The sequence below is a fragment of the Oncorhynchus nerka genome, linkage group LG4 (assembly GCF_034236695.1).
Source record: "Oncorhynchus nerka isolate Pitt River linkage group LG4, Oner_Uvic_2.0, whole genome shotgun sequence".
Taxonomy (NCBI): Eukaryota; Metazoa; Chordata; class Actinopteri; order Salmoniformes; family Salmonidae; genus Oncorhynchus; species Oncorhynchus nerka.
In genome coordinates, this window is record NC_088399.1 from 54,334,584 (window position 1) to 54,361,516 (window position 26,933).

Genomic DNA, 26,933 nt, shown 5'->3' on the forward strand with positions numbered 1-26,933 from the left:
TTGTCACATGCGCCAAATACAACAGTGAAACCTTACAGTGAAACGCTTACTTTTACAAGCCCTTAACCAACAATGCAGTTTTAGGAAAAATACAAAAAAAAGTAGAAAATAACATATAATTAAAGTAACAAATAATTAAAGAGCAGCAGTAAAATAACAAAAGCGAGGCCATATACAGGAGGTACTGGTACAGAGTCAATGTGCGGGGGCACCGGTTAGTCGAGGTAATTGAGGTAATAATGTACATGTAGGTAGAGTTATTAAAGTGACTTATGCATAGATAATAACAGAGAGTTGCAGCAGCGTAAAAGGGGGGTCTGGGTAGCTCCTTTTACACTGCTGGGGGGGGGGGGGGGGGGGTAATGCAAATAGTCTGGGTAGCCATTTGATTAGATTTTCAGGAGTCTTATGGCTTGGGTGTAGAAGCTGTTTAGAAGCCTCTTGGACTTGACGCTCCGGTACCGCTTGCCGTGCGGTTGCAGAGAGAACAGTCTATGTCTAGGATGGCTGGAGTCTTTGACAATTTTTAGGGCCTTCCTCTGACACCGCCTGGTATAGATGTTCTGGATGGCAGGAAGCTTGGCCCCAGTGAGGTACTGGGCCGTACGCACTACCCTCTGCAGTGCCTTGCGGTCGGAGGCCGAGCAGTTGCCATACCAGGCAGTGATGCAACCATTCAGGATGCTCTCGATGGTGCAGCTGTAGATCCCTTTGAGGATCTGAGGACCCATGCTAAATCTCCTGAGGGGGAATAGGTTTTGTCAAGCCCTCTTCACGACTGTCTTGATGTTTGGTATGGTTACATAAGTCAGAAGGTTACATTAGGGTTGATGGGTGGTAACATATTGTACAAATTGTAAATCATATTATATCATACAAAATGGATGATGGACATCCACAAATTAGAACATACCATACTATGTAATTGTACTGTCCTGGACTTACATTTACTATGTTTTGTCTACCCCTGAGTCCAGGTTGCCCTAGTGAAGACAACACTGCAAAACAAGGTTGTTGGGAAGAATGAAGTAGTCTAGCCAATCCTTTGGTCCAAGCTATTAACATCATGGACAAAAACATATAAAAATACTTTCCTCATCTTGCATCCATGACACAGGCAGCCAGGATAGTAGACCACTCTAGAAATAATCACCTCCCACTGTAGGCTAGTCTGTGTTCCTGCTATGTTACCCCACCCCTCTTTCCCACCCCTCTCAACTTCTGGCCACAGTCAGTGGGCTACGTTGTAAGAATAGACAGCCACAAGATTTGACACTCTGGGAATGGGATCACTAATAAGAACCAAGAAAAACTTTCGATTCTTTCGAGTTTTCCCACTCCAAAGACTTCTCTTCATCCAAAGGGAATAACTCTACATGCAGCTAAATGGAAGAGGGATACGACCTGACTTAAAGAAAATCACAAATGAGATAAAAGTAGGAAGAAATCTTCCAATATAGGCTACAGCAGGTTTTTATTTTGTTATAAGCTATCACATGTAGGCTGTTTGTTATTTAATTCATTTTGGTTTAATCTTGTGGCCTTTATTAGAAAACGAAATGTAACATGCCTATTAAGTTAGCCTAATCAATGTTTCATCGGATTATCAAATGAAAAGAATCATATTCTATTTCATTTGGAATTTCTTATAGCCCAGAATTAGACAATTTGACAAATTATAACAATATCCGCTTTTTTCTTTCTCAAAGTAAAAGATAAGCCAGTGAGGACTTTGGACTACATGCAGAACATCTAAAAAAAAAGCCTTGTGTTGAAGCAACGCAAGTCTTTTGTGTCAGAATAGCCTACTCTGATTTCTAAAGGTGCGTCTTTGGGGCTGGCACAGTGCATGGTGCATAAAGGTGTTGGACCAAAGAGAGTATTAGCTTTATACAGAGACCATGGCAAAGTGGTTCAAAGAATTCCCCATCAATTTGAAGAATGGTACTGATAGGATCCGCTCAGCTTCAGAATCAGGTTCCCAATCCAAGGGTAAACTTGGACTGGTAGCTGGCATTGGCACCAAAGTAACCAGCTCCAAAGTGAGTTCGAGCAAAAACTCGGGAACGGATAGTAGTGTTGGTGGTGGAGGCGTTGGTGCTCTACTGTCTGGAAGAAATAGAAAAAATTCTGCCGAACTGGGAAGGAATGGCACACGTTCGATAAAGGATGGAAAAGTTTGGGATAGCCTTATAGGTAAAAGTCGCAAAAATTCCAAAGCAGAGATGCCAGTGTTTGATGAGCACCAGCCACTGAAAAGTTCCAGATCTGCGAATGCCTACATCAGTCGTCTGATTAAAGTCGATAAGAAGGACAAGAGCCCAAACTTCAACAGCAGCCCAGTGGTACTCGATACAGAGAAATCACAGCCACTGTGCAAAACAGAGACGGTAAGAAATGTTGAAGCACTTTAGAAATTGTAGACTATTTCTATTTTCAACTGTGATGCTGGACTCGGGGGGTAGACCTAACATTGTAAATGTAAATCTGTCTCCCTACATTTAGTATGATATGTTACATTTCGTATGGTATGTACAATGCCTTCAGAATGTATTCACCCTTTACCTTTTCCACATTTTGTTGTGTTACAGCCTGAATTGAAAATGGACTAAATTGAGCTTTGTGTCACTGAGCAACACACAATACGACATAGTGTCGAAGTGGAATTTAGTTTGTAGAACATTTAAGAAATGAATACAAAATGAAAAACTGAAATGTCTTGAGTCTATAAGTATTCAACCCCTTTGTTATGGCAAGCCTAACTAAGTTCAAGAGTAAAAATGTGCTTAACATGATTTTTGAATAACTGCCCCATCTCTGTACTCCACACATACAATAATCTGTAAGGTCTATCAAATCAAATCAAAGTTTATTTGTCACATGCATCGAATACAACAGGTATAGTAGACTTTACAGTGAAATGCTTACTTACTGTACAAGCCCTTAGCCCTTAACCAACAATGCAGGTTTAAGAAAAATAAGTCTTAAGAAAGTATTTACTAAAATAAACTGAATTTAAAAAATAAATAATAATAATAATAATAATAGTAAAGAGCAACAATAAAATAACAGTAGCGAGGCTATATACATGGGGTAATGTGCTGGGGCACAGTTTAGTTGAGGTAATTGAGGAAATATATACATTTAGGTAGAGGTAAAGTGACATTGCATTGATAATAAACAGAGTAGCAGCAGGGTAAAAATGGGGGTGGGGGATGTCAATGCAAATAGTTTGTGTAGCTATTTGATTAGCTGTTCAGGAGTCTTGTGGCTTGGGGGTTGAAGCTGTTAAGATGCCTTTTGGACCTAGACTTGGTAGCAGAAAGAACAGTCTATGACCAGGGTGGATGGAGCCTTTGGCAATTTTTAGGGCCTTCCTCTGACACTGCCTGGTACAAAGATCCTGGATGGCAGGAAGCTTGGCCCCAGTGATGTACTGGGCCGTACACACTACCTGTATGTACTACCCACTAGTGTCTTGCGGTCGGAGGCCGAGCAGTTGCCATACCAGGTGGTAATGCAGCCAGTCAGAACGTTTTCAGGATCTGAGGACCCATGCCAAATCTTTCCAGTCTCCTGAGGGGGAATAGGCATTGTCGTGCCCTTTTCATGACTGTCTTGGTGTGACAGTTTTTCACAATTCCTGACATTTAATCATAGTAAAAATTCCCTGTCTTAGGTCAGTTACGATCACCACTTTATTTTAAGAATGTGAAATGTCAGAATAATAGTAGAGAGAATTATTTATTTCAGCTTTTATTTCTTTCATCACATTCCCAGTGGGCCAGAAGTTTACATACACTCAATTACCATTGCCTTTAAATTGTTTATCTTGGCTCAAACGTTTCGGGTAGCCTTCCACAAGTTTTGGCCCATTCCTCCTGACAGAGCTGGTGTAACTGAGTCAGGTTTGTACGCCTCCTTGCGCGCACACGCTTTTTCAGTTCTGCCCACAAATTGTCTATATGATTGAGGTCAGGGCTTTGTGATGGCCACTCCAAGACCTTGACTTTGTTGTCCTTAAGCCATTTTGCCACAACTTTGGAAGTATTGTCCATTTGGAAGACCCATTTGCAACCAAACTTGAACTTCCTGACAGATGTCTAGAGATGTTGCTTCAATATATCCACATAATTGTCCTTCCTCATGATGCCATCTATTTTGTGAAGTGCACCAGTCCCTCTTGCAGCAAAGAGACTTATATATCTCCCTCACTAACTTGAAGCATCAGCTGTCAGAGCAGCTTACCGATCACTGAACCTGTACACCTGTAAATAGCCCAACCGTCTACCTCATTCCCCAAATTGTTATTTATTTTTGCTCTTTTGCACCCCAGTATCTCTACTTGCACATCATCATCTTCACATCTATCACTCCAGGGTTAATGCTAAATTGTAATTATTTCACCACTATGGCCTATTTATTGCATTACCTCCCTAATCTTACTACATTTGCACACACTGGACATAGATTTTTCTATTGTGTTAGTGACTGTACGTTTGTTTATTCCATGTGTAACTCTGTGCTGTTGTTTTTGTCGCACTGCTTTGCTTTATCTTGGCCAGGTCACAGTTGTACATGAGAACTTGTTCGCAACTGGCCTACCTGGTTAAATAAAGGTGATTTTTTTTAAAAAAGTGACTAGGCAACAGGATATATAATAAACAGTGACAGCAGCATATGCGATGAGTCAAAAGAGTTAGTGCAAAAAGGGTCAATGCAGATAGCTATTTTAACTAACTATTTAGTAGTCTTATTGCTTGGGGGTAGAAGCTGTTCAGGGTCCTGTTATTTCTAAACTTGGTGCGGTAGCAAAGAGAACAGTCTATGACTTGGGTGGCTGGAGTCTTTGACCATTTTTAGGGCCTTCTTCTGACATCGCCTGGTATAGAGGTCCTGGATGCCAGGGAGCTCGGCCCCAGTGTGATGCTAATGATAAATTCTAATAATACATTTGATAATTAGTCTTTATTTGTTTGTTTGTTTAGCTTGCAATAAGTTTTATTATGGGGGTATAGGCCTATATAGCAGGAATTGTATGAGGGGTGTATAATGACTACAAATTCAAAGTATAAACTTGAACTTGGATGACTATCAATCAATCAATGAAGCATAACTATTATATTATATTAACAGCCATGATTATTATAAGCTATAGTAGGCTGCAACAGGAATCCTACTCAAAAATAACATGTGGTGTCATTAATACTGTTGACACTGAAAAGCAAAGGAACAGTCGAAGCTGTGAAAGTTGATATCATTGTTTCAGTTTTCCTCCCTCCCCTTTGTCTCTGAATCTCATTGTATCCACTCCTCCTTGTCTGCCTATCTTTCCCTTCCTTTCCATCTCCCTCTAAATTAAATTAAATTAAATTAAATTCAAAGGGCTTTATTGGCATGGGAAACATATGTTTACAAGTGAAATAGATAATAAACAAAAGTGAAATAAACAATACAAAATGAACAGTAAACATTACACTCACAAAAGTTCCAATGGAATAAAGACATTTCATATTTTCACCCCTATTGAAAGTTATCCCTCCAATCCCCTCTGTTCCTGGCACAGTGTTCCCCCTCTCTCACCCCTTCACCCCATCCTTCTCTTTTCTCTCATTCAAGCCCCAGGTGAAGGCTATCATGTTGTAAATAGCATTGTGTGCTAATCCAGGTCCCCTCTGGCTAGGCTTTGAAAATAAAAAAGCGAGTGAAAATGATGTAGAGAGATGGTGTGAAGAAAAAAAACATAAAAGAGGGAGGAGAAATAGAGAGTTTTATGTTTTGAGGGGTAAATCCCTTCCCTGACTCCTGAGTGCCCCAGTCGCTGGGGTTGTCAATCTGCCTGTCTTTGTTTGGCTTTGAAAGGGGAATATCTCTCAGGGGCCTCAGAAGAAGCTACAGTTTTTCAGCATTTCCATTATAAGACTTTATCCCAGTGTTTGGCTTAAAGACACAGACTTTTGTGTTTCCACCTATGAGGCCTGGCCCAAAAAAAGTATACCTGGCCCTAAAAAGACCAAACCTGGCATGGGGCTGAGTAACTCAGGGTGTGATAAGTTGTAGCCTATATATAATTTAGCTTATCCTACACACCATATTGTGGTCAGGTCACAGGAAGTGCTAAAGCATGTGTGTGTGAGCAAGAGAGAGACAGAGATTGTGTCTGTGTGTGTTGTTGGAGTTGTCCCTAAAAGTGCTAAAGCCATCACCAGTTGAATCAGATTTGGCATACTCTGTGCTATTAGATCCTGGTAGAAGGATGGATGGACGCATTGGGACCTACAGATGTAGGATCCTAATTTGATCAGTCTTTTGTTGATGAGAATTTTCCTTGCACAGCAGGAAATGCAAACTTATAGTGTATTCAAGTTTTTTAAAGTTTGTAATTTCCACTTTAACATTTCAGACTTAATTTGCCCTATCGTAAAATGTTTAATTCCCTACAAAAAATGTCCATGAATTATGATCCACATAATTATTCACATTTCCTGTTGCTATAGGAATGTTTTCCTGCTGTAGAAAACTGTCTCAATTTAATATCCTACATCTGTATCAGTCATTGTCATTTACCATCATCATGCTTGTAAGGCAACATGACTAGAGATGACTTTATCTTGTTCACCAGCCGGCTCGCTATATATATATATATATATATATATATATTTTTTTAAATAACCTTTATTTAACTAGGCAAGTCAGTTAAGAACAAATTCTGATTTACAATGACAGCCTACACTGGCCAAACCCAGACGATGCTGGGCCAATTGTGCGCCGCCCTATGGGACTCCCAATCACAGCCGGATATGAAACAGCCTGGATTCAAACCAGGGACTGTAGTGACGCCTCTTGCACTGAGATGCAGTCCCTTAGACCGCTGCGCCACATGGGATCCCAGGTTAGGGATGACAGAACAAGAACATGTATTACAGCAAAACGACCCCCTGTACAGACACTGACCTGGTATCTAATATCAGGCAGTGAGAAACTTGAAAGGCCTTGGCACTGATAAAAAGACAGAGCAGAGCAGTCAAGTGTGAATGAATTCCTTTTGCAATGGTGGAATTTACCAGATACTGTAGGTGGTGTTGTTAGGATAATGGTTCTGGGACAAAGAAGATGAAACAATGATACCGCGGTACTCTCTTTGAACATTGACAATAGATGGGTCTGATTGGGTACTACTTTGTATGACTGATGATATATGTATGTTTGATCTCTTTGGGAAGCAGGACAATTTAGATAATATAGAAGATAATGTCTCTTTGTTGTTATCTCACCTCTTCCTTTCCCTCTAGTGAATCATACTTCTACTCTGTGGGCACAGATTAAGACTAGTCTTGGACTAAAAACCATGCTCAATGAATAATCTCAATTGGAATAGTTTTGAAATCCAGGACTAGCCTTAATTTGTGTCTGGGAAACCAGAGTCTTTGAGTAGTTTTCATGCGTATTCATTTTGCTGTGCTCCTTTGCTTCAGGTGATCATTCAGGACTATGCAGATCCCTTTGACGCCCACAAGACTCGGGAGCAGAGGGATGCGGAGAGAGAGGGGGAGAATGATGGATACATGGAGCCTTACGATGCGCAGCAGATGATCACAGGTGACACATACTATTCAGTATTTTGGCCTACTAAAATTTGGATAACAATTGATTTTGGATCAGGTCCCAGCTTTGAAGATGAGGGATTGGCCGTTGGTAATCTGATCTGATATCAGTGGCCAGGAAAGAGCAGAGTTTTGGCTATTTTTTCTATTGTTGTTCGTATGCATATTTTTTGTTTTAGGCCTATGTGTGTTGGTTTGTGCAGGCATGTGTGCGCCAGGCCTCATTGGCTGAATTCTATGTATGTGTGTCTTTCACTGGACTGCCATTTTCAGTCTAGCCAGAAAAGAGCGATTAGAAATGTTGAAGAACGTGAACTCAATCGCCTAGCACTGGAGGTTGCTATGGCAACTGTGTTGTGCTAGGACAATGGGTGAAGTTTCCTGTCTCTGCTTCCTTTTTCCTGTCTCTGTTTCCTTGTACGTTTCTCCTGAAAGGAAGTTGGCCCTCAATGACTACCCCCCCCCCCTCCCATCCGCTATCCTCAGACAGAGCCCCTGCATGGCCCCCCTATATGGGCAGGCTCTGACCATTTCTCAAAACATCCAGGAAGACAACTGATCAGTCGACCAATCACTTACTCTCTTGACCTCCTTTGATTCTGTCGCTTCATTGTTTTACCCAAAATGGTACAATACACTGCTGTGACACTGAAAATGGCCTGTTACACACTAATCATCAAGGCTTTACCAATGCATATCTTACTACCTGGCTAATTTGGGAAAGCCCGTTTATATTGCCCTGGGGAATATGGCCGACCGCAGATAACAACATTTTAGTAGCGTGTCATACTTAAGTACATTCTCATATTGAAGTGGTGCAGGAACACATGTGACCAGTGCATTGTGACATACAGTATTAAACAGTGGTTAAGTATTTTGTGACAGTCCAAGCTCAGCACATAATGTTTTGGCATTGACATCATACAACAGCTGACATCACTCATCAGCTGCTGTCAAGTGAATAACTCAATGGCTCAACTGTTCAAAGCCCATTTACGCTTATTATATTATTATTTATTCCATTTTATAAACACATCATGTTTTCTCTAAACACATCATGTTTTCTCTATTCCTCATTGTTGCACTGACCATAATTGGTAGTTCTGTTCTAGGATCAGTTAACCGACATTTATCAGATACTGATATGGACGTGTGAGGCAAAATACTAGCCTAGGATCAGTTGTCTGGGAATGGTAACTCTAGCTGTTTCCTGTAATGTTGGGTCGGACACACCGTGACCACGAACAGCTAAAAGCTGGGTGCCGGCGAACGGTGGCTCCTTGTTACTGATTCAACGTGTAGAATAATCTGAAAATGAACAGAAAATGACGGCCAATACTCTGGTCAGAGGCACTCTGTGTGTGTGTTTCCTCTCTAACAAGAGTCTCTGCTTTTTTTTAACAGAGATCAGACGGAGGGGTTCCAAGGACATGCTGAAGATGTGTGTCCTGCTGGAGGGGGTTGAGGGGGAGGTGGAGGAGGGGCGACCCGTGCCTCCCCAGATCTACGACACGACCTATGAGGGTGGTGTGGAGGGTGACAGAGGGAGCGTGAAGACCCCGGTCACCAGGCCAGAGTTAGATCCCCGGCTCCCTGCTGAGTACCATCTGCCCTGGGAGTGGAAGAAGGAACAGATTGTCAAGGCTCTGCCTGGTACTATAGTCTAGACAAAAGACAAGACCTACTGCACAATCATACACAATTCTAGAACACTACCACTGGCTATGCAGCTATGCAACCCCTATCACAACTATCTGCTGATGCAATGATGCATCTATTAAGTGGCTGACCCCTCAAGCTCTAAGGTCTATAATGTAATTAGACCGTCTAAACCAGTACACCAGATCAATATCAATATACCGTATTTGCTACACAGAAGTTGACCACCCCTTTTACATATTTTCTCCCTCTGCTCTGACCCCTCCTCGTCCCCAGCCCAGTTTGACAGCCCTGAGCACCCCACCCCAACCAAAGAGGACCCCCCCGCACTCACCCTCACACGACAGCCCCAGCAGCAGCCCCAGCAGCAACCCCAACAGCAGCAGCAGCATCTGCGACAAAAGAGTTGGAACCAGATGATCCTGAAGTCCTCTCCTACTTTCTTGCCCTCCCTCTCGTCCCCGCCCAGCATCAGCCCTGAGGCTGAGGTGTGCCGGGTGGACCCCACCCTGCCCCTGGAGAAACAGAGGTGAGGAGGGGAGACAAGGGAGACACGGTTTATAGGTCAACGGCAGGGGCAGATGCAATAGATTGTTGCTTTAAAAAAAAATGTATCTTCAGTTTTTTTCTGCAGTACATAACAATACATTAGATATGTAGATATGTACCTGTCACTCTCTCCATGTACAGGTATGGGAGAGTGGGGTAAGTTGAGTCATTTTTACATTCAGCATCACTATGTCAAGAGAAATGTAGTGTTTTTTTCTAACAAAGGTATCTACATATATTTCAGAATGTTGTGTATCTCTAGAAATAATCAGAATTCATGTGAACATAACAGTTTTGAAAACATATCTTGTCCAAAAAAAGTGTTCTCTTGGCACAACTTACCACGGGTATTGAGTAAGTTGAGCATAGGGAAAGGGTAGGTTGAGCTGACTTGGGTTAGTTGTCCTTGTGCCTCTGCTACTCTATCATAGTCTCTCTTTCGACAGACAGATGTTTTTTTTTCTTCCCTGTCAATGTAACTCTTCAGTGTCATTCAGTCAATTTCTTTCATCCCTTGCTGCTGCTCAAATGGACTTTTTTTCCTTCTCTCATTTCCTTGGCTGCTCTCTCAAGAAACTCAAGGGACCCCTGCTTGTTTTATGTTTGTATACACAGGGCATGATGAAGTCTGCTCTGTAACAATAAATATTTTGAGTTCATATGCCTGACACATTGCAAAAATACTATACATATTATGCATACACTGGACAAAATGTAATCCCCCATTGACTCAACATTTTGACTATATTAGCCCACACAGCTACAAGGATGCACTTTAATGCTATTTTCAGGACCTCATATTGTAACTTGTAGAGACCCCAAGTGATGTATAAAACAATCTTAAAACGATCTACTTTGGTTTAAATACAAGCATCATGAAATCTATAACACAAATTCATTTGGCTTTGTGAAAATCTGTTTTTTTTGGACCTAACTTATTTACCAATTTTTTAAAATGTGTTTTTTCTGTCACAAATTACATGGAATTATGATCTCTTCCTAAATCTTTGGTCACATGATTAATTTAGTGTTGGTTTCCTACGAACAAGTGGTGGCACATCCAGGGGAGAACGACGGCCCCCTCTGATTGAAGCCACGGAAGTTCAAGGCCAACTGCGATACTGCAGGCATTGTTGGCAGAAAACAGGACTCCCCAAATGTAGTGAATAGAAAAATGGCAATCTTTGAGTAAATTTTTTTTTTTTTACGAAGACAATCATGGTTCCAATAATTTATTCTAATACAGCAGATGTATGTAATTGAACAGACTATTTAAAATTGCACACATATAAGGATAATTTAGTTAGTAATGTCATCCTGCAGTTCCCCGGTCGGCCTTCAACTTGAGGGACTCAATTAGAAGACACAGTACTGAGATAGCCTGCAATGGCACTTTCTGGAGTAGGTCAAACTGTGCACGTTATCTTTCCATGAGATTATTTGGCTTCAATACACTATTGAGTCTTCACATAGGAATGAATGGTGTCATGTGACCGATGGTTTTGTCCATTCATATATACAGTCAACGAACCCTTTAGCTCAACCTACCCCACTCTCCCCTATACCTTGCAGAGTTACCTTATGTTGTTCAGATACTCTATTGTTGATATTAGTGAACCACTTCAATACAGGACTCATCTACTATTTTGTAAGCCCTTTGTACTTTGTTAGCTTCATGTGCTCAGGAGGGGCGCAGCAGTCTAAGGCACTGCATCTCAGTGCTAGAGGTGTCACTACAGACACCCTGGTTTGAATCCAGGCTGTATCCCAACCGGCCGTGATCGGTAGTCCCATAGGGCGGCATCCGGGTTTAGCCGGGGTAGACTGCCATTGTGAATAAGAATTTGTTCTTAACTGACTTGCCTAGTTCAATAAAGGTTCAATATAAAAATCCTCCTCTCATTTCTGACCCCTGTGCCTTCCGTTCCCTCTGTCCTTCGGTTGCTCTAGCTGGTACCATGGCTGTGTAACACGCCAGGAGGCAGAGTCTCAGCTCCAGTCCTGCAGAGAGGCCAGTTTCCTGGTGAGGAACAGTGAATCAGGAACCAGCAAATACTCCATTGCGTTAAAGTGAGTATACTAGTCACTAGTACATCTGTTTATTCTCTTCAGAGCTGATACCATACACAATATGTCCAAAAATAATTGCAGTTGATGCATTGGATACCTCAATACTGTTTTAAGGCTACATATTATGAATTGTGTGGAATAGCGAGCCCGTGTTTGAATTTGAGATTTCAATTTCGAGTAATCCTTTTTACCTCTGTACCCTTTTTTACTCCCTCTCTCTCAGGACAAGCCAGGGCTGTGTTCACATCATTGTTGCCCAGACAAAGGAGAATGGCTACACGCTGGACCAGAGTAGCTGTGTGTTTCCTAGCATTCCAGAGGTGGTGCACCACTACGGCACTCAGCGGCTGCCTTTCAATGGGGCCGAGCACATGACCCTGCTGTACCCCGTGCCACGCCCTTACTGACTCCACCCCCACCACACTCAGGTGCACCCCAACAACCCCATGCCTCTGCATCTGCATGAAATCATACTCAACGAACATATCCAATCTAATGCTGGCCCCCAACAGCCTCAATACATATATATCTTTATCTATTATCATTAACTTTTCAGTCCCTCTCTCTTTAATGTGATTTAATCCATATCAAAACGTTTTTTTTCAGTCTTATTTTCTCCTGGATAAACAGAAGACAGCAAGCTCAGAGACCTGGGTATTGCTCTTGCTGTACAATCATTCTCTCACCTTTCATATGCAGCTAATGCAAAACACAGAGGCTTCTGTTTTGCATGTGAATTTGGGAGAAACTCAACCCACGCCTTGATTGTACAAACGGGGCAGAAATGAATGATCAAATGAGTCAGAGCCCTGCCAGTTAGAATTTAGTCAGAATTCTACTCTCAATTCAAAGATGTGTAGAGAATACAGTATCATTAATCATAATTTTGGTTTAAGATGGTTTAAGCTGCAAAGGGATTTGTTCGAAGAAAAACAGTAAAGTGACTCTCTCACCCTCTGGTGGATGTGCTGGCTCACTGCACCAACTGTACACAACCCTGTGGAGAACAACAACTACTGTACCTGACAAAGACTACTATAGGGAAAGGGTGATACCTAGTCAGTTGTACAACTGAATGCATTCAACTGAAATGTGTCTTCTGTATTTAACCCAACCCCTCTGAATCAAAGAGGTGCTGGGGGCTGCCTTAATCAACATCCACATCATCGGCACCCGGGGAACAGTGGGTTAACTGCCTTGCTCGGGGGCAAAACGACAGATTTTTACCTTGTCAGCTCTGGGATTCGATCCAGCAACATTTCGGTTACTGGCCCAACGCTATACAACACTGTACAAAGACTACTTCACATCTACGCTCACAGCAAACATTTAAGTTATGTTCTTAGCCTTCTTTTTTTTATATAAAGGAGAGATATCCTCCCATCACCCAATTTTCGTCATCAGTGAACAGTGACAGTTGTGTGACTATCTGTACCACCTGCACTGTGAACCATTGAGTGAATCACCCTAATGTAATGTGCCATGTGTTAGGCTAGCGTCACCCTATGGGATTGAATATCCCTTGATAATTACATTAAACCACAGGCTCCTAATCCTGGTCTTCAAGTACCCACATGTATGCTGGTTTTCACCTCATATGATCTCTGCATCATTAATAGAATTGTTGATTGAGCACTCATATGACTGGTTCGATTGTTGTGGTCTGTCACTGTAAATCCAAGACCATGGCCAATTTGCCTGAAGTATGTGACTGTAAAACTGAGCATCAACAACTAGTTAAGATGTTGTTGGAAAGCTGATGGAGTTGTTCTATGTGTTAACTACTGACTGAAACAAACCAAGAAACAAAATACTTGATTTAGATGCACAGCGCTATGGAATATGACTGAAAATGTGTCAACAGACCCCATGTTAATTTCCAATGTAAATTGGTGAGATATTTGGTGGGAAAAAAATCGGACATTTGATCTGTTTCTTACCTTCCCTGTCACATTGCACCACCTGGTGCTAACAAATAAAAAGTGGCAATGCATGATTGCTTTGATTTGATACTACGTTATCTCGCTCACCTGCTGGCTCTCTCTTCAATTCGAGCCTGGGGACGAGGTTAGATACCATGTAACCCTAGATAATGACTCGTTATGAAAAGATATGCTGATACCATTGTCAAACCTACTTTGTCTTTTGGTGTGTATGTAGATACCTGCTATTGAAACAAGAATGAGTTACTGATGTTACTGATTGAAATAAAATGTCCTTAGATAGTCCATGGTTGTTTACCTATATCCTGTGGACATTTGTAGTCTCTCTTTTATTATTATTCAAGTGGAGCATACACGTAGGAATCTCAAATGATTATTATACACTTGGTTATAGCCAATGTCTAGTTGCTATAATTGACAGCTCTGATCAACATGTTCAATTGACATGGCTGATGTGACGTTCCCCTGTGGGGTGAAATAGGTTCCTCCCAACTCAAGGCTCGGATGAAGGCAAACTCCACCGAAACTTACGCCTGTTTGTTTGTCCAGTTAATAAACCAATCAGATCTATGCAGAGAAAGAGTGCTCCTTTTTCTTTGCTTCCCTACTTTACTTCTGTTGAAGTGTCCTGGGATAAGGAATGTTTTTGGATGGAGTGGTCTGTGTTTGGATCGTACTGCCTTAAAAGCAGATAATATGTGAAGAAAGTCATACTGTATGGGATCAAGATGTTGTGATAGTAGTGTATGCCGCCATATGGAGGCGTGCTATGGGATGATCAAGGTCAGTACAGGCACCTCTATACACATCTGTGAATCCAAATGCACGCAGTTCATTAGTGACTACAGTTTTGTCTGTAAACATTTCAAAGATCATAGGCATATTGTAATATAATCTACTTAATTTAAAGAATACAGCTATTTAGACGTCGCCCACTTACTATATTTCCCACACCAATTCTCTGTAGGCTTTTGTAAACCCATTTTTCAACGTCTATGTTGTTGAAAAATGTAGAACTTTGTCAGTATCGGGTGTGCTGCAGAGTGCATTAAATTGGTCAGCTTTCAAGCAGCTTCGATTGCCGTATTGAAATTTGTAGTTCAGAGTGTAAAGGGAAAGAGTCTGGGGATAGATTGGGTGTAGCGTGGACGCAGCAGAGTGAGGATCGGGTGTAGGGTTGGGCCTGGGACAAACAGTTAAGGTAGACGTTAAGAGCAGGGGCACCCAGGCCACTTTGCACCCAGGTACAATTGAGTTAAATGCATCACAAAAAAATGCATAAGTGTAACATCATTACACCCAGTGGTATCAGGGATACTTAACGAGAAGGAAGGATGAACACCATCCCTCTCTCCGTCCTTGACTGTCTGTTGCTCACCCTCTCCTTTGTCACTATATCACTGTGATATCTGAGTCTGATGATCTATCAACAGAATCACCTTGTCTTATTGTGAGGACATTCCATATGTGTTGGTCCTGAGTCAGGTTAACGTGAACATTGAGATGGTTTCAAGTCCACTTGTGAATGCAAGTCCTGGGACCTAAGTTTGGGTGTACTATTCCTGAAAGAAACACAAACTAAGCACAATGTTTTTGTACCTCAGTTGTCTGGTACCTCAATTGTCTGCATTCTTATAATTACATGCCATTTAGCAGATGCTTTGATCCAAAGCAACACACAGTTATGCGTGCATCCATTTTTTTTACATATGGGTGGTCCCAGGAATCAAACCCACTATCCTGTCGTTGCAAGAGTCATGCTCTACCAACTGAACTACAGAGGAACACTTCTTAGAAAATCCTACATCTAGCTAGTTAGTTCAGGTTAACTTAAAAAAGAAGGTATGGCAACCAAAGCACCATTAAAAAAAAAAAATACAGCAGTTATGGTCCTAAATTGTCCTGGTCATTGAGTCCTTTGGCACACCATTATAATGCACAACTCAAGTGGCCATAAGAGACATCAACATGTTCTATCAAGATGGACTACTTATACATGATCAAGGTGTGCCTTTTTAAATTCTACTTGAGTGATACAGTAAGATAAGTGCTAGATATACATTAGGATGGGGTCCTAGTCTAGAGCGGTAGTTGGGCTACAGTTGGATGAATATACAGGATACAGAATATCTATTTTCTTTGTGTTTGATACCATCTTTCCCTCATGCTATCTCAGTCCCTCCGGCTCCTTAGGCTTGCGTGACAGACAGGACCGTCTGACTGTGACTGATGGACGGGGCAGTTTGTCATCTTGTTGTCGCTTGACCTGGCCCGCCGGTAACCGAAGTGTCCCTATCATCCTTATCTGGTTGTGCTGTCTGCTTCCCCAGTGACAGGATCAGGCTCTGTGTCCCACATCTCCTTACCTTACCCAGGCTGGCCCAGCCATGTGTGTCTCATAAAGGCTGAGTGAAAGGTCCAGGCCAAGGTCAAATGTGTATTTGATACAAGTATTTTGTATGAGGTGCTGGTTCAGTTGTTCTGTGTGTCCAAGATATGTACTCTAAAACTTCAATTAATAGCCCATTTGCTTCAATCACTGAACAACAGGTGCTTATTAGAGACAGGCTGAGACAGGATTCTATTTCATTAATGCACACAGCTTTTGCAGAATAAAATTGTGAAAGACTACCACACTGTTAATTGTTACCAGTATGACCAGTATAAACATTATAATAACAAATTCATCACAGACTTGCAATGACTAGGATGCCCATCATACACCCCGACTTTAGCTTCAGCACCATTCTCTCACTCATTGCGCTTCTTGTATACACCGAAGTTGCGGTGACCATGTCAAGCCACACTGCTGTCTCATCCATGGCAATGACATTGCTCTCCTCTCACTGGGCACACACTGTTTGAATCAATGTTGTTTACACGTCATCGCAATGAAATCATGCTGAACCAACGTGAAATTGACATTGAATTGACGTCTGTGCCCAGTGATCTGTATCTTCTTTTGCGTAATATTTACCATACTCACTGAAGTTCACTGATAAACAATTCATTTAGAACCAGTGTTTATTTGAAACAAAGTATTTATTTGCTAAACTGTCTGCCGATGCCCGGCTATTAAAAGGGACAGGCGGCTATTTAGACTCGGCATTTAATTGAAGTTTTACAATATTACTCAACTTATCACTTGTAGATTAAGACATATTTGTCCTACACCCAATTACAGTGTCTCCTGATATCAAAGTGGTTGGCTAAGGTATACTATGATCAAAGTAAATCTGTCAATTCTGTGTCATCCTCACCGAACAGACAATAACTTGAAGCTACATTCTCCAGAGCCTGCATTTGAGTGTAATGCTATGCTTCACCTATAGTGATGTCATACCTTTGAGGCTAAATATTTGCTTTTGAAGGAATGAATGTCCCATATCGTTTTCACTGAGCAAAACACAGTCTGATGTATTTGAATCATCCAATGACTAAAGACCTCTGAACACTCCTGTGACCAAGTGGAATGATATTGAGATTACTCAAGCAGGAAGGGGAGGGTCTGTGTCTCTGTGGTCAAAACATGTTTTCACTTCACACCATTCCTTTCACATACACACCTGGACAAAAGGAACACCTATGTGAGAATGCTATTCATTGACTACAGCTCAGCGTTCAACACCATAGTGCCCTCAAAGCTCATCACTATCAATCAATCAAAATGTATTTATAAAGCCCATCTTAAATCAGCTGATGTCACAAAGTACAGAAACCCAGCCTAAAACCCCAAACAGCAAGAAATGCAGGTGTAGAAGCATGGTGACTGGGAAAAACTCCCTAGAAAGGCCAGAACCTAGGAAGAAACCTAGAGAGGAACCAGGCTATGAGGGGTGGCCAATCCTCTTCTGGCTGTGCCGGGTGGAGATTATAACAGAACATGGCCAAGATGTTCAAATGTTCATAGATGACCAGCAGGGTCAAATAATAATAATCACAGTGGTTGTAGAGGGTGCAACAGGTCAGCACCTCAGGAGTAAATGTCAGTTGGCTTTTCATAGCCGATCATTTAGAGTAGAGAGACTCTACCACTCCAGAGAGTTGAAAACAGCAGGTCTGGGACAGGTAGCACGTCCGGTGAACAGGTCAGGGTTCCATAACCGCAGGCAGAACAGTTGAAACTGGAGCAGAGGAACGACCAGGTGGACTGGGGACAGCAAGGAGTCATCAGGCCAGGTAGTCCTGAGGCATGGTCCTAGAGCTCAGGTCCTCCGAGAGAGAGAAAGCAAGAAAGAGAGAGAGAGTGAGAGAGAGAGAGAGAGAGAGAGAGAGAGAGCGAGAGAGAGAGAAAAAGAGAGAGAGAATTAGAGAGAGCATACTTAGATTCACACAGGACACTAGATAAAACAGGAGAAATACTCCAGATATAATAGACTGACCCTAGCCCCCCGACACATGAACTACTGCAGCATAAATACTGGAGGCTGAGACAGGAGGGGTCGGGAGACACTGTGTCCCCGTCCGATGATACCCCCGGACAGTGCCAAACAGGCAGAATATAACCCTACCCACTGTGCCAAAGCACAGCCCCCACACCACTAGAGGGATATCTCCAACCACCAACTTACCATCCTGAGACAAGGCCAAGTATAGCCCACAAAGATCTCCCCCATTGCACAACCCAAGGGGGGCGCCAACCCGGACAGGAAGATCACATCAGTGACTCAACCCAATCAAGTGACGCACCCCTCCTAGGGATGGATGGAAGAGCACCAGTAAGCCAGTGACTTAGCCCCTGTAATAGGGTTTGAGGCAGAAAATCCCAGTGGAGAGAGGGGACCTGGCCAGGCAGAGACAGTAAGGGCGGTCTGTTGCTCCAGTGCCTTTCTGTTCACCTTCACACTCCTGGGCCAGACTACACTCAATCATAAGTGAAGACTTAAAGGTTGAGACCAAGTCTGCGTCTCTCACATGGATAGGCAGACCATCCCATAAAAATGGAGCTCTATAGGAGAAAGCCCTGCCTCCAGCTGATTGCTTAGAAATTCTAGGGGCAAAAAGGAGGCCTGCATCTTGTGACCATTGCATACGTGTAGGTATGTATGTCAGGACCAAATCGGAACGATAGGTAGGAGGAAGCCCATGTAATGCTTTGTAGGTTAGCAGTAAAACCTTGAAATCAGCCCTTTCCTTAACAGGAAGTCAGTGTAGAGAGGCTAGCCCTGGAGTAATATGATCAAATTTTTGGGTTCTAGTCAAGATTCTAGCAGCCGTGTTTAGTACTAACTGAAGTTTATTTATTGCTTTTTCCGGGTAGCTGGAAAGTAGAGCATTGCAGTGGTCTAAAGCATGGATACATTTTTGGACTGAAATTTTCTGAATTTTTGCAATGTTACACAGATGGAAAAAGTAAGTAAGCATTTCACTGTAAGGTATTCGGCGAGTGTGACAAATAAAATTTGATTTGATCAGATTTACGGACAGCTATGAAAGCCAATGAGGGATATGCTGATTGTAATTTAGATGTAGACTATAGTATGAAAGCATCCATTAGGCAATTATACAATAGATTTCCAGACAATATAGTTCACTGATAGGCTGAAGTTTTCACGCCTACATTTATACCTTTTTGTTATTACCCAACACACACACACGATCTTCTGAGGCAGTTTATCTGCCGCAGGTCCAAGTCAAACATCTGGGTCAACTTACAGTATATCTGGTCGAGCAGGACTTGCAGGATACAGTTGGCAGGATGTGTGCGCTGGAGCAGTTTACTCTGCGTTAATCCCCACTCCGCGCGCACACACACATGGGGTGGCAGGTAGCCTAGTGGTTAGAGCATTGGGCCAGTAATTGAAAGGTTGCTAGATCAAATCTCCAAGCTGACAAAGTTGCTGAACAAGGTTAACACAGTTAACACACTGTTCCTAGGCTGTCATTGTAATTAAGAATTTGTTCTTAATTGACTAAACATGTTTCGGGTCATAAGAAGTTGTGTGAAAGAAGGACAGATAGGTGGCGGACGGGTTGAATAAAGAGAAAACAATGTATTAAAAATCCAGGAATGTATCATTCTGTTGCAATTCATATCTATAGGCTACATTGAGGTTTTTCTTTCATTATTTTTACATGCCATTAGTGTGTGAGCCTAAGCTTGCCTCGGTCATTGCGTTTTGGTACACCAGAAGTAAGCCCTACATTAATTTCCAATGGAACGTGTCACGTTCTGACCTTTATTTCCTGTGTTTTGTATTTAGTTAGTATGGTCAGGGCGTGAGTTGGGTGGGCAGTCTATGTTTGTTTTTCTAGGTTTTGGGTATTTCTATGTTTTCGGCCTAGTATGGTTCTCAATCAGAGGCAGGTGTCATTAGTTGTCTCTGATTGAGAATCATACTTAGGTAGCCTGGGTTTCACTGTGTGTTTGTGGGTGATTGTTCCTGTCTCTGTGTTTGCACCAGATAGGACTGTTTTAGGTTTACTCACGTTTTTGTTAGTTATCTCATGTGTAGTTTCTTTATAAATTAAAGAACATGAACAACCACCATGCTGCTTTTTGGTCCGCTTCTCTTTCACCAGAAAACCCTTACAGAACGCTGCATTTGCATTGCGTTGCAGAGGCAGTGGCAATTGCGTTCTGTGTAGTGCATTCGTTGGATTTATCCAACGTACAGAGCCTTCAGAAAGTATTCATACCCCTTGACTTAATCCACATTTAGTTGTGTTACAGGCTGTATTAAAAATGTATACAAAAAAAATCTCACCCATCTACATACCATAATGACAAAGTGAAAACATATTTTAGACATTTGAGGCCAGTTGAGGACATGTGAGATGTCTGTTTCTCAAACTAGACACTCTAATGTACTTGTCCTCTTGCTCAGTTGTGCACCGGGGCCTCCCACTCCTCTTTCTATTCTGGTTAGAGCCAGTTCTGTGAAGGGAGTAGTACACAGCATTGTATGAGATCTTCAGTTTCTTGGCAATTTATTGCATGGAATAGCCTTAGCCTTAATTTCTCTGAACAAGAATAGACTGACGAGTTTCAGAAGAAAGGTCTTAGTGTTTGGCCATTTTGAGCCTGTAATCGAATCCACAAATGCTGACGCTCCAGATACTCAACTAGTCTAAAGAAGGCCAGTTTTATTGCTTCTTTAATCAGAACAACAGTTTTCAACTGTGCTAACATAATTGCAAAAGGGTTTTCTAATGATCAATTAGCCTTTCAAAATGATAAACTTGGATAAGCTCGCACAACGTGCCATTGGAACACAGGAGTGATGGTTGCTGATAATGGGCCTCTGTACTCCTATGTAGATATTTCATAAAAAATATGCAGTTTCCAGCTACAATATTGTTATGAGAATTTTGTTATCAATGTCCATAAACTTCAATTAATCTACTCAGTCTGCAACCCAGAGTTTGTAAGGTTTTGGTTTAAATGGAACAGACAGATTTCCCAGCTTACAATAGTCAAAATTCATGAGAGCACTCCGAAGTCCATTATACAAAGGCATCCATTTTATACCTTGCTCCTTACTTACGCACATACTTCCACACAAACAGTAGATATCCTACGCACATACATACACACGAACAGTAGGTGAGTTGTATCCTTCTCCAGAGTTCTCACCACTGTGTATCACCACCCAGCCAACAGCTCCATTCCCTGGAGATTAGAGGAACCTTGAGAAGGACTCCCTGTCCTATCATAAGTTTCTCAGAGTTCTAGCCAGGTCGAGTCAAACACAGTTTAATTGTTCTCTGTATTTTCTTAGACACACACATACAAGTTCAAATCTTAAACTATGCCTTGCTCAGACAGTCAGTGTTTTTCCACTACACAGATACATTGTTTAATCTGCAACATGTTTCATAATTTTCTGCAAGCCTAATAGTTTCTCCCCTCCAGAATGTCAGAATGTCCTGTAAGGAACACAGTAGTACAACTCGTCTGTCGATAGCTCCTCTTATCATTTGTTTTCCACTTGCACCCTGCTTACATACTAAAAAGGAACAAAAGGTCCTTGAGTGGGTTGAGTCACTGATGTGATCATCCTGTCTGGGTTGGGCCCCCCCCCCCCTTGGGTTGTGCCGTGGCGGAGATCTTTGTGGGCTATACTCAGCCTTGTCTCAGGATGGTAAGTTGGTGGTTGAAGATATCCCTCTAGTGGTGTGGGGGCTGTGCTTTGGCAAAGTGGGTGGGGTTATATCCTTCCTGTTTGGCCCTGTCCGGTGGTGTCCTCGGATGGGGCCACAGTGTCTCTTGACCCCTCAGCCTCAGCCTCCAGTATTTATGCTGCAGTAGTTTGTGTCGGGGGGCTAGGGTCAGTTTGTTATATCTGGAGTACTTCTCCTGTCCTATTCGGTGTCCTGTGTGAATTTAAGTGTGCTCTCTCTAATTCTCTCTTTCTCTCTTTCTTTCTCTCTCTCGGAGGACCTGAGCCCTAGGACCATGCCTCAGGACTACCTGACATGATGACTCCTTGCTGTCCCCAGTACACCTGGCCGTGCTGCTGCTCCAGTTTAAACTGTTTTGCCTTATTATTATTGGGCCATGCTGGTCATTTATGAACATTTGAACATCTTGGCCATGTTCTGTTATAATCTCCACCCGGCACAGCCAGAAGAGGACTGGCCACCCCACAGCCTGGTTCCTCTCTAGGTTTCTTCCTAGGTTTGGGCCTTTCTAGGGAGTGCTTCTACACTGTGCTTCTACACCTGCATTGCTTGCTGTTTGGGGTTTTAGGCTGGGTTTCTGTACAGCACTTTGAGATATCAGCTGATGTACGAAGGGCTATATAAATACATTTGATTTGATTTGATCAAATTCTGACTAAAACTACACACATCATCAGATTATAGTTTATGATTCTAATACATTTTATACAATTATATGGTTTCAGGGTGGAATATTTGAATCATTACCATTAAGCATGTAAATGCTTTTTAAATGTATTTTAATCAAATTATAAAATAAGATTTCACCTTCCTTATAACTGTAAAAATGAAACATCTGCCCCCTTCGCTGTGAATGGCTTCCTGAAGTCCTAGGAACTCGCCTTTTATCTCATATGAATCTTGTCTGTCTATGACAAACAGAACGTTTTTTTTAATGGCTGGCTATCTCTGAATGTGCCACAGTGATAAAACCACTCTCTCCTTCTGGGCTATGGTGTAAGGATTACAGGCGCGTGTCAGTGGCTGTGAAGTAGGGTTCAGCCAGGAGTTGATGGAAAGTCGGAAGAGCGAATGAAATGGTAGGAGGGGCATCCCAGCTTAAAGTGATTTGAGATTTCACATCCTACCTCACACAGGCTCAGAAAATATAGAACTGTGTCTGTGGGAACCAGGGCTATTGCTCAATGCAAGCCATTTCGGTGTCCACAGATCAAATTTATAAGCTAAAATGTCAATTGGAACCAGTACCAGAACCACGCAGGTCCACTTAACAGAGGACTTTACAATAGGCTATGTCTAAATACAGTTACAGGCATCATAATTTCATAATCATAATTCATAATTCATAATAATCATCATCTGTTCTAGGCCCTCTCCTATTCTCGCTATACACCAAGTCACTTGGCTCTGTCATAACCTCACATGGTCTCTCCTATCATTGCTATGCAGACGACACACAATTAATCTTCTCCTTTCCCCCTTCTGATGACCAGGTGGCGAATCGCATCTCTGCATGTCTGGCAGACATATCAGTGTGGATGACGGATCACCACCTCAAGCTGAACCTCGGCAAGACGGAGCTGCTCTTCCTCCCGGGGAAGGACTGCCCATTCCATGATCTCGCCATCACGGTTGACAACTCCATTGTGTCCTCCTCCCAGAGCGCTAAGAACCTTGGCGTGATCCTGGACAACACCCTGTCGTTCTCAACTAACATCAAGGCGGTGGCCCGTTCTTGTAGGTTCATGCTCTACAACATCCGCAGAGTACGACCCTGCCTCACACAGGAAGCAGCGCAGGTCCTAATCCAGGCACTTGTCATCTCCCGTCTGGATTACTGCAACTCGCTGTTGGCTGGGCTCCCTGCCTGTGCCATTAAACCCCTACAACTCATCCAGAACGCCGCAGCCCGTCTGGTGTTCAACCTTCCCAAGTTCTCTCACGTCACCCCGCTCCTCCGCTCTCTCCACTGGCTTCCAGTTGAAGCTTGCATCCGCTACAAGACCATGGTGCTTGCCTACGGAGCTGTGAGGGGAACGGCACCTCAGTACCTCCAGGCTCTGATCAGGCCCTACACCCAAACAAGGGCACTGCGTTCATCCACCTCTGGCCTGCTCGCCTCCCTACCACTGAGGAAGTACAGTTCCTGCGCAGCCCAGTCAAAACTGTTCGCTGCTCTGGCCCCCCAATGGTGGAACAAACTCCCTCACGACGCCAGGACAGCGGAGTCAATCACCACCTTCCGGAGACACCTGAAACCCCACCTCTTTCAGGAATACCTAGGATAGGATAAAGTAATCCTTCTCACCCCCCCCCTTAAAATATTTAGATGCACTATTGTAAAGTGGCTGTTCCACTGGATGTCTTAAGGTGAACGCACCAATTTGTAAGTCGCTCTGGATAAGAGCGTCTGCTAAATGACTTAAATGTAAATGTAATAATTGCTCCCAGTGAGCATATAATACAGACAAGGCAACTATGGAGGGTTTTACACACATCTTTTCACAGGAGCTGGATAAAGATCCATTATAAAGAGAAAGGGTGAATGTCCACTCACCATTATACTGCTCACAAATGTAATGTTTATAAACATCATGGAACCATCTTACAGATCATATTTGCACTTCTAGCTGCAGAAATTGCATTGCATGTAGCCTACGTTCTGACCATAAACCCATGGGCAGTGAATTTATTTAAGAAATATGTTTTTTAATTAAACAGAAAACATTCAACCTGTTTTTGAAACAAGCAACAATATTTATAAATAGGATTGGGTCAGAAGCATGATATCATAAATTGTTTCTCTCAATCCATGGCACTATGTGCACACTTATACCAACTGGTTTTGCTCATAACATCATACTCCAAAACAAACTACTAGGCACCTGTCAATTGTATCGTTGCCTGAGTGTGAGGCAGATTCTCAAACAGAAATCTGCCATTAAGGCATTGTAGTTTGAAAATGGGGATGGATAGCTTACTCGAACAAGCAACATTAAGTACGCAGGTATGTGAATTGGGAATAATGAAAAGGCATGAGGGCAAAAACTTCCAAAATATTTCAAAGCACTCTCAATAGACCATTTTAAACATTCAAAGGCTAGTTGGTTTATGGCCAGGCAAAAAAGTCGCACTGTGCAGAAGTCAGCCTGTTGTTGTGATTGTGGATGGCCAGATTGCTAGCAAGAATGACAAGAAACTGCCATGTGGCTCATTTCAGCTTGTTCAATCTTTTTATTGATACCATGTCTTGTTTTGAGGTGTTTTGACTGATTTCATGTCAATGTTAATATGGCACAAAATGCACATCTCTCTTCTATGGGCACTGTGCATCATGGCTGGATAGGCTGCACTTTCACTCTCAAAATCCATGCCATTATCCACTGCGCAGTAGAGGTGTGTGGGTAAAATGGCTTGGGAAGCCTTGCCAGTGAAAAAGCCTTATTACCACCTATGTGTTTGCTCTATAACCCGTTAGTACATATGCCTAGCCACCGTGCTATATAGGCCTAAGGCCAAGACAATTAGACACAGTAGCAGAATAAATTCAACCACACCTTTGTTTCATCATAAAACGGGAGAGCAACCTCTGTCAGGTGAAGTCCACAAAGCATATTGCAGGTAACAAACAGTTACATGACCTACAGCATGGTCAAGCAAGTTAATGTTTCTGACATTTTCGGACGACAAAACAACTCTTGATTTAGAACCGAGGAAAGTTACCGCAAGTCACAAAGAAAACAGGAGCTGCCTCCACTATTCCAGCACCATTTCAACATCATCAAATCACCTATGTTTAGTCTAATACAGTGACAACTGAAAGTTACCCAAAACAATTTAGTCCAATCAACGTAAGCTAAATATGATGTGGCTGTCCATGGTTCTGATTTCTGTGTGTGTGTGTGTGTGTGTGTGTGTGTGTGTGTGTGTGTGTGTGTGTGTGTGTGTGTGTGTGTGTGTGTGTGTGTGTTCATGCAAGTAGAAAAAACATGCTGGCTCACCCTACTTGTAGAGAAATGCCAATGCCAACGGTTTGTGACTGTAATACAGTGCACGCTTGTAGTTTTAGTTTTATCAGGCTACTTGGCTAAAATACTTGCTCGCTAGTCTACCTTCCTTACATGGGCAACGTTGATTCAGCTAGTTAACATTAGCCTACTACATTCTAGCTTCATATTGAATTTCCATCCTCTCAGGCCAGGGGCACAACATATGCATTTCTGGTTGGATCAGAATCGCTTTTATAATCATTGGCCTGTACAGAGAATGAAGTAAAACCAGTCCAAATCCCTATCTCCATCCATAGCTAATTTAGGAAATGGCCAATGTTAGCTAGCTTACTAGCAACCAGAGGACAACAACACAACGAGATGAAAAAAATCATGTTTTTTCTGTCAATTTTGATGTGATGTGATTGGTGTGAATTGAAGGAAAATTATGAATCATGGACAGACGAAAGATATAATTGGTCAACTATAAATACATGCCACTGCAACTACTGTTAAGACCAGATTTTTGTGGGTCTTAAAACATAGCGCTGCATGAAATCATCACTTTTGTGCATGTTTTTCAGGACACACCTCAAATGAGCTGATGTTAGACAGGTAAATTGCCGTACCTGGCGTTAGGGCTGGAAAATACCAGTGCACCAGTTTTTACATAACAAGATTGGTGCGTTTGACACCTGCGCCTCCAAAAATAGAGCCTGGAGAGTTGAAAATAAAGAGAAGGGAGAGCAAGAACAGTACCCTAATGTTTGCAAAAGATGTTACGTGTGATAAATGTGAGGCGCTATACCAGGGCTCTCCAACGATGTTCCTGGAGAGCTACCCTCCTCTAGGTGTTTGCTTCAATCTCATTTGTAACTAACCTGATTCAGATTATCAACAAACTAATTATTAGAATCAGGTGCCCTAGATTACAGTTGGAGCGAAAACGTACTGGATGGTAGCTCTCAAAGAACATGGTTGAGTAGCCCTGCACT

General features: G+C 42.3%; 1 protein-coding gene across 2 annotated transcripts; it reads left to right on the plus strand.

The window, feature by feature from the left end:
* Positions 1-1,232: 1,232 nt before the first annotated feature.
* On the plus strand, positions 1,233-14,110 carry LOC115128196 (SH2 domain-containing adapter protein E). Of its 2 annotated transcripts, XM_029657835.2 has the most exons (7): positions 1,233-2,390; positions 7,476-7,599; positions 9,009-9,257; positions 9,540-9,792; positions 11,763-11,882; positions 12,106-12,310; positions 12,489-14,110. In XM_029657835.2, the coding sequence occupies exons 1-6, from the start codon at positions 1,902-1,904 to the stop codon at positions 12,287-12,289; spliced, it is 1,419 nt and encodes a 472-aa protein (XP_029513695.1). In that variant the 5' UTR covers positions 1,233-1,901; the 3' UTR covers positions 12,290-12,310; positions 12,489-14,110. The 2 variants fall into 2 exon arrangements, with proteins under 2 accessions (XP_029513695.1, XP_029513694.1); XM_029657834.2 differs by having other exon boundaries at positions 12,106-14,110.
* Positions 14,111-26,933: the final 12,823 nt, after the last annotated feature.